Below are 9,415 nucleotides of genomic sequence, written 5' to 3'. Positions count from 1 at the left end.
AAAAAAAAAAAAAAAAAAGGAGTCTATGTCAATATTAGGTTTGAACTACCATAATTGTTCAGAGGGAATAAGTTTATTCTACATGAAGCTGGAGGCTGAGCTAACTCTAGAGAAGGTAATCAATATAATAAGCTGAGGTTTTATCCACATACAAACTGATTTATTAGGAGGAGTCGGTGGAAGGTGCAAGGAGATTCAATTCAACCTTTTTCCCCCTGAGTGGGGAAGGAGAAGACAGGCAGTGGAAGAAGCATAGTGTTTAAGCACATGAGCACTGGAGTTAGCCTCACTAGATTCACAATCTGCTTAGCAGTTGTGTAACCTGGGGCAAATCACTAAATCTTGCTAAGCCTCAGTTCTTCATCTGTAAAATAAAAAGCACAGTGCCGGGCATGTAAGTTCTCAATAAATGATAGCTATTGTCATTATTAAATTGGCTGCACATAATCATGCTAGTTTCACAAATACTAACAACTAATATAACATTTGCATTTTAGTTCCTAAAACTCCTTGGGAATACAGTTGAAATACCAGTTAGTATCAAAGAGCTGACCTCTGATGAGAAATAACCAGCAACATTCCTTCTTGAACTTGCTCTTGTTAAAGATTACCCCTCTTGCAAATATTTTTATTGTGTTATTCTACTATGTCTTACTGGTATTGGCTGAAGGTTGTAACTTTATTTTTAATATGAAATTTATTTCCTTTGTAAAACTTGGATAGAACCACTAAGCAGTCCAGAATCCAAGTCCTTCCAGACAAATGCTCCCCCTGCTGGCTTTCTGTGCAGCTGCAGGGACATCTGAGGGCTAGATAAATTGAAGACATGAGAGTTGGGGGAATTATTACAGAGAAAATGGAAAGAACAGATGAACTTGAACCTGATAACTGTATACAGATGTTTCCAAAGGTGTTACTCTCCTGTTAAGTTTTCAAGATATCAAGTACTTTGTTGAAGTGGGCAGGGGATCTGTCCAGATTAGTTGACACGTAGATCCTCCTTTAAAATGTAAAGTATGTGCAGAATAATAAAAGACATGAAGGGTATAAAATAAATGAGATCAAAGACAATAGCAATTTGGGCTATATTTTAATCATACCCTTTCCTCTACTGATGTATGACCACTGTCTTTATCTTACTGCACATTCACTTCAAAGTAGTAGTGATGTGATAATAAATTAATGAGGTAATAGCAGAATTTTTATTACAACTATTTCATGGCTTTTCTGGCTAAAAGCTGTAGTTTTCAGTCTTTGGGACATGGTTACTTATTCCCATCAGAGAAGACTATAAGAACCAAAGATTGATTCTGCACATTTTTAAAAAATCTGTCACAGACATGGCATTAAATGGAGTGTAGAAATGATGCATACTTTGGAAGAAAGAAGAGAAAAAGAGGAATGATAAAGAGTTTGTACAAAAGAGAAGCAGTTTGCAGTCCCAGCTCTTCATCTTGTAAAGCTAGTAAGGTGAAGATTATAAAATTTACTTACAAGATAAAGGTTATAGCACATAGCTCACTTTTATTATCATTTCAGAGGTCATAAAATACATTTTATTATTAACTCAGAAACTCTAGTTCTTTATGATTGCAGATAACAAGAGCATTGTATATTATTTGATGTATGTATTTTGCAGTGCTTTTATATGTCTGTTTTCCTCTTGTTGCTAATTTACTTTCATTAACTTCACGCCTCCTCTTACATTTCCTCAAAAGGTATGATATGCTTCTTATAATGCACTTTTATAAACACTAAATGTGTAGCATTTTACAGCCATTTCATTATGCTAACCTTGAAATCTGTCTTGTGCAACAAAACTATTTGAAATGAATGTTAAACATTTTGTAGCTGCATTAATGGAGGGAAAGATACTGGAAAATGACAGGTCTTTTTAACTCAACTATAAAGTCTTGTCTTATTTTAATAGATCCTTTATAAAATGTGATGGGATTGACCCATAAGTCACTTTTTATATAGCCTCCATGTGAAATGTGGGTTTAAGTGGCTATAGTTTCCCTAATGAGAAAAGGTAAATGTAAAAATGCCTATAGAGCTTCTTCCCTGTAGGTTCCACTGCACTTTTTCTCAGTGAAAGGATTGAGGCACTTAGGCTAAACAAGGGAATAAAGTGGTGGAAATTCCATCAAATCTTTTGTCTAAGCTACTACTGTTTTGAGGGGAGAATGTTGAATGCAAGCTTGTGCATTCTATACTGATTCCACTAAAGCTCCTTTTCTATCTCTGCTGAGGTATGCAGATACTGTTATGCCATTTCTATGTGGGTAATCACCCAAATTCTCCACACTCATAGGTATATCATGACATTAACCACAAAATTGCCAGAGTCAATAACTATGTAGACAAGAGGCCATGAAAATGACCATTTTGCATTTAGGTTTATTTTCAGTCATGTCAACAACCAACAGCTGAGTCATTCAGATCAACCACATGATGATCTGAATCAGTACTAAAGTGGCCAAAATAACCAGATTATGATGTGCAGGCTTGATTTTAGATCAGACTGACACAGCCACAGTCCATTAGCCTCAATACAATGGCACAGTGTAATTTCCATAAATTACTGTATTTTTCTCCACATTGTCAAGTAGACAATGCATGAACTACCATTAGCATTCACAACAGCAAAATATACCTCTTTCCATAGCAAACTGTGATTCTGGAATTACTCCAAAGTCAGTTTTCTCCTTGATCTGGCAAAACCTCATCATTCCAAATAAAAATGACAGTCACAGTTCTGTCCCAAATGAACAACAGATAAAAAACAATAATTATACAAATATGTTTGGTTTTCATGCTACTATATTTCTCAGCATTTGTAGAAAATTTGTACCTTCTATAACTTACACACCACTTTGGATTTTCTTATACAAAATACGGGTATTTTATATTACAAAAATGTGGGTATTTCTCTCCTAGTGTATAAGTTTAAATGTTTTATTTTCTATTCCTCCTCTCTGTGCCTCAGTTTCTTTATCTGTAAAATACCTCTGTTTGCTTATCTTTAAAATAGTACCTAACCATAGGGATAGAGAATTAAAATAGTTGGCACAGGTAAAGCAATTAGAACAGAGTCTGGCCCCAAGAAGTGCTCAGTAAGTATTAGCTATAATGTGTTATCATTTTTTGTTCCTCTATTTACTATGGATGTTTTCTTTGGCAGTGTTAATCTTTTATGATAGCCAAGATTATTTCTAGAGGTCAGAACGAGTTGAATAAATTAAATGTATGTAGCAACAATGGAAGAAAGACTCTGAAAGGGTTATTATAAATGCATAATCAAAACACTCTGTATACTTTAACATTTCATTTTGAAGTGTGGCACATTCTTTTGTGATTCATCCAGATGTTTTTACTTTTCTGATTTATGATTTAAAAGAGAAATGTTCCCAGAATGAAATCCTGAGATATGTAAAAAAACAAAAAAAAAAAATCTGGTTAGAAAATTCTGCTTGCCAAAGCAGATTCAAATTCAAAAAGCTAAAAGTGATCATGCTCAGGGAAATAAATACAGGGTTGTCTTAGGAATCCAGGGACCAACAGAACTGGCCAAGATTTTTAAAAATCAAAGTCAGGTTTGTTATAGTCAACCAATACTAAATATTTATCAAAATATCTGCCAAAATTATTCAGAGTGTAGCATCTAAAACAACTGAGTTTTCCAGAGGCCAGAAAAAGGTTATCTTGGGACACAGGAATTTAAATTTGCTTCAAAGTGGTGAAATGCTGGTACAGACAGAGAAGAGCTTGATTTGCCGGCTCTCAGCCCAGAACTACCCTCTTCCCACAGAGCCTAGAGATATGCCAGGCTCCTACGCCTATTCTTGACTTTATGACAGAGTGGGTTCTCTTCCTGTGAGCTTTTCTGGGCATGGGAGAACATAGCATAACTAGGATGGAGCTCTGCCACACAGCAGAATTATCCTAAGGATGATGTGGCAATGTTTTATAAAACCTAGGGAGCAGATTTTCATTTCTGCAGACAGAGCCAGCCTTCAGCAACACTGTGAAGGAGATGAAGTTTCCTGAATACAAGCCATTACCCATCACTGAGCATTCAATTCCCTCACACTCACTGTCCAATAACTTCCTATGGTCCCTGTCTCTGAGGAACACTCATGATGTAGGACCAAACTTGCAACGCTGTCTGCACCTCGGGAGTTTTATAAACTGCTGCTGCTTAGTCCCAACCCCCAGGGTTAGGATTTAATTGGTCTTGGATGAAACCTAGGCAAGGTTTTTTGTCTTTTTGTTTTGACGTGTTTTGACTAAAGCTCCCTAGATGATATTGATATGCAGGCAGAACTGAGAATCACTGATGTAGAAGAACAATGTTTCTCAGTTTGGTCTGCAGACCACTTGCAGCAGAATCACCTGTGATGCTTAAGAAGTGCAGATTCTTGGGCATTCAGCTATTCTGAATCTGCATTTTAACAAACACCTCAGGTAACGCCGATGCACAGTAACATTTAAGAACAAAAATTTCACCTTATTAAAACTTACTTTCCCATTCCCTACTAATTGAATAAACAGTGGGTGCTGTTGAAGTAATGTGTTACGTTTTGACCAAGCCTCCTGAAAACAACACAGAGGGTGATTCCAACAGAATTTCTCCATCAGACCAGGAGGATGATTTTGTTTTCATTTTCTGTACATGGGGGAGGAGAGGGGTGTGGAGGAAGCAAGCCTTTTAATGCCTCTAGTCCGACTATACAGGTAGTTTCCTACTTCACTTGGAGTCTGCCTTGTGTGGTTAAGGCTTAGTTGTCAAAGGAGAAAGTTTCTAATCTCCTGGACCCCAACAGCTATTTATAAGAAGATGATAACAAATATTATCGTCTAGCTCCTTGCCTCTTGGATGATCAACTCCACAAAATGGCAATATCTTTGTTAAATTTATTAAACTCAAAGTGAATAGTGCTCATTTTGCAGCACCTACCCATTTATCTTCAAGTGAGAAGAGGTTTTTGACTATGTTTCTCTCATGACATTACCTTATAGCAGTGGTTTTCAACCTTGGTTGTGCTTTGTAATCACGTGGTGAGCTTTAAAAAATCTAAATGTCTGCGTCCTACCTCCCAAGTTCTGATTTAATTGGTGGGCCTGGGCATGAGTTTTTTTTTAAGATTCTAGGTGATTGTAATGTGCAGCCAAGGCTGAAAACCACTTGCTTCTACAGGTGTGCCCAGCAAAGTTCACAGGAAGAGAACTCAGTAAGTTAAATTATTACCTATGGAAGCAGGAGATGGTAAAAATATATATATATATATATTCTTTCCTGTAATTAAAAGGAAAAATCCTGCTGGGAGTGCACTTGCAGTCCCAGCTATTCAGGAGGCTGAAGCTGGAAGATAGCTAGAGCCCAGGAGTTCAAGTCCAGTCTGGGCAACATAGAGAGACCCCACCTAATTTTTTAAAAAGAAAATCCTGCTTTGAAACGTGTATAGGCCTGACGAGTATTATGCATGCACCATCATAATATGCCATCATGACATGGGGTATTGTTGTTAACATGTGACCTTTGTTTAATGTTTTAATTCCCTTATATCATCTATTTCCCTCCTTCATCAGCTATACTTAAACCACTCCTCTTTCCAGAAATAAAGACAAGGATTTCTTAAACTTAGATCTGGCCCCTCTGGGTCTGGATTTGTTTTTGTTTTGTTTTATAGATCACTCTCCGGGCGCATTGTTGGAGGGGTTTGGTGGTTCTTCACCCTGATCATAATTTCTTCCTATACTGCCAATCTCGCTGCTTTCCTGACTGTGGAGAGGATGGTTTCTCCTATAGAGAGTGCTGAAGACTTAGCTAAACAGACTGAAATTGCATATGGGACCCTGGACTCTGGTTCAACAAAAGAATTTTCAGAGTAAGTGCTTTGCAGTTAATTGAGCCTGCTGATTTTATTTTATCATCTTCTCACAAAGGCAAGTTCACAGTGCTTTTAAGGGAGAGTTGGGAAAGAGTGGGAATGTTATCAAAGGAGAGCATTTAAATACTGGGCTGCTTGGTTGGTGATCTACTTCATTGTTGTTTAGAACCAAGACTTGAGTAAGACATAACAAGTTGCATGTCGAGGGCACTGAGTTTGGACTACCAGGTTTGAATCCCAACCCTGCCACAAAGTGATTGTTTGTCCTTGGGCAAGCCATTTAACTTCTACCAGCTTCAGGCCCCTCACTTGAATAATGAGGGGATTTAACTAAACAATATTTATTCTGCTTTCTAGCTTTTACAAAAGCAGTGTTTTTATGTCTCAGAGGTTCACAGAAGTTAGGCAATTGACTGTAAGACTCTGAGGAGTAATGGACTATAGGAAATTAAATATTCTGCTTTAAATGTTGGTTGTCTATTGAGATGTATTACAATTGTATCAAGTATTTGTGTACATGGTGATAATTTCATTTTCAGGACAGCTGATAATTGTTTTAATGTCTTGGGTAGACTTATTCCCTCTGCTCCTTATAAGCAAAATCTTATTGGGGAAACAGTAAATTTTTCACTAGCAAAAGTTAATAAAGCTATGTAAAGTCTGTCAAGAGGAAAGATGAAAGGAGGAAATGATAGAAGGATAATACAAGGGACAAACCGCTTTTACATAAACCATCAAGATCTTTGTTCTGTGGTAACAGGACTATTAAGGAAGAATACTAGTAGAGTTTTTAAGAACTAAAATGTTTTTTCAGTTACCCCAACAAGAAAAACATGCTGATTTGGATTAGAAAATGGAAACATTCTATAATATTACTACTGCCTACTACTGTAACCACAGTAACTAGTTGTAGCAATGATCCAGAAGCCACTTGGGTAGTAGGTGGAGTAGTTAGTCACTCTCTTCAACCAATAATCAAGTTATTTCATGACAGATATAATTGCTGATTTTTCCTCAAAGGCCAGGAGTAAACGGATGGTGGTTCTAAACCTGCTTTTTTAAATAATCAATAAGAAATAATTTCTACATGTATTGTCATGAGATTTGTCCAATTACTTCACAGTAAACCAGGAAGAGTGTGTTTCTTGACATTATAGCAATTAACCACAAACTGTTTTCACTCCCTGAAAGAGAATGTATTAGTCCTGGGACCCTTTCAAGAATTCTCATTGATTCAAAATATCCATATCTCACCTTTACCACCTGTTTACTGAGCAGATCATAATCCCCAACTGGGAAGAAGGGTCCAATGTTGGGAGCATCAAAATGACATGAAGACCCTCTGGAACTAATCTGGCCTTGACCCTCACAACTATGGCAGTCCCATAAGCTTATTTAGAAACAATTTCCTGCCCCCGTGAAATCACATTTATCAGGGCTAGAAGCCAGGGATTTCCATCTGATGAGTAGTCAACACATAATCAGCTCCATGGAAATCTGGTTTGATATCAACCTTCAACAGAGCTTATGATCACCATCTCAATAGGCATGAAGTTTCTATATGAGGTAATTAACCACTTAGGCTATCAAGACACCAGAAGTTTCTATATGAAGTAATTAACCACTTAGGATATCAAGACACCAGAAGTTTCTATATGAAGTAATTAACCACTTAGGACATCAAGACACCAGACTTGGACCCTCAGATAAGAGATACTTGTTCCACTGGAAAGCATTTTTCTTTTAAAAACAATTAGAGATTAGAAAGTTGTGCTTTAAATGGTAATCAATAAATGGCATCAATTCCCATTAGACTTTCAAAGGCCATTCATCCATATTGCAGGCAAAAGGAGGCTCTCTGAAAAGATGAAGAGATTTATCAGCACAGAGGCAGAAAGTGTGCCCAAATATTCATTGCCCCTATGCCCAGACCCCATCTCCCACTTATTTTGTGTCTTTCTCAAAAACTAGGNCACTTATTTTGTGTCTTTCTCAAAACTAGGAAAGCATCTACTAAATCATTCAATGATGATTTCATTAAAGGGCATCATATTACCAGAGCTGATTTGAATCAACATTTAATTCTGAGCAAAGCTATTGCCACATTCTGATTGGTTTGTGGTTTCTAATGCTTATCAATTCCTAGCCAATGAGTAATTCGTATGGAAATTGAGTTGTTTTGAAAATCTGATTAGACAGGGAGCTGGATATTTCTAAGCATAAGGAAGTACAAATCATTTTCTAGTTCTGGCATGCCACTTTTCTGTTTTCCCAAATGGTCACTGGTGCCATCATGAAGGACTTGGTGAGGTGGTTCTTCAGGGCAGCACACCAATGTTGATTATCTAAAAGTGGAACTATAAAAGCAGCATAGAAAAATCAACTTCTTTAACCTGCTTATACTGAAAATGTTATCTAGACCCAACAAAGGTTATCCTTGATATTCGTACAATACAGGGTTGTGGGGCCGGCGGCCAATTGGTCTCCAAGCCATTTAAATCCAATGGGGCAAAGACGGCAGCCAGCAAGAGCACATCATCCTTTATTTAGGGACTTGACTGCCACAGTCATGTCACTTCCCCTTCAATCTTCGGTGACGTCAAGTCATAAAGGCAATTTTAAAAACTAACTTCTGGCCAGGTGTAGTGGCTCACGCCTGTAGTCCCAGCACTTTGGGAGGCCGAGGTGGGTGGATCACGAGGTCAGGAGATTGAGACCAGCCTGGCCAACATGGTGAAACCGCATCTCTACTAAAAATACAAAAATTAGCTGGGCGTGGTGGTGCATGCCTATAATTCCAGCTACACGGGACGCTGAGGTAGGAGAATCGCTTGAACCAGGGAATCAGAGGTTGCAGTGAGCCGAGATCATGCCACAGCACTACAGCCTGGTGACAGAGTGAGATTCCGTCTCAAAAACAAAAAACAAAAAAAACAGTAACTCACATACACACACACACACATACACACACACACACACACACACACACACACATTGGGCATCTCTGATAGCCTGCCTTATGAACTTCAGAGGATGAAACAAGATCACACGCAACATTTACAAACATAATATGAACTCATTTCTTCCCAAGCTCACTCTATACTAATACTACAGGGACCAAATTGTAATAACATAAGACAGCCTGGGGCCAGCCCTCCAGTCCTTCCACTAAGAGATAGGAAGAAATAAAATAAAATTCTTTTCTAATTGCCCTGCAGACATTTTTACTTGTCCTGAGTAAGGCTGCCATTAAAATGATGGCATTTTTAAGTGATTCATTTGTTTCTCTCATTTTCTGAGCTTTCCCTAGCTGTCATCTTACAATCCCATAATCAGTGGAACAGAGGGACCTCTTCCATCAGGAAAGGCAGGGAGCAAAATGCATGCTGCTAGAAGAGACATCTGGAATATTACTATTAACTCTCTTGATTTGAAAACTAATTTCCTTAGACAGCAGCTCCAAAACTATATATCCCAACCAGAAGTAGAAGCACATATGCCAAAACACAAGTGGACGGCTT

General features: G+C 37.8%; 1 protein-coding gene across 1 annotated transcript in view; it reads left to right on the top strand.

The window, feature by feature from the left end:
• LOC108528828 (glutamate receptor 3-like) overlaps positions 1-9,415 on the top strand; it is a gene marked incomplete at its 5' end in the record, with an annotated part of 107,469 nt that overhangs the window by 24,940 nt on the left and 73,114 nt on the right. The window contains 1 exon segment of the mRNA XM_017870811.1: positions 5,694-5,895. Coding sequence (XP_017726300.1) covers positions 5,694-5,895 — 202 coding nt within the window.

Source organism: Rhinopithecus bieti, unplaced genomic scaffold, assembly GCF_001698545.2.
Source record: "Rhinopithecus bieti isolate Rb0 unplaced genomic scaffold, ASM169854v2 scaffold_6073, whole genome shotgun sequence".
In the NCBI taxonomy this organism is placed as follows: domain Eukaryota; kingdom Metazoa; phylum Chordata; class Mammalia; order Primates; family Cercopithecidae; genus Rhinopithecus; species Rhinopithecus bieti.
This window is presented reverse-complemented; position numbering and strand designations above follow the sequence as displayed.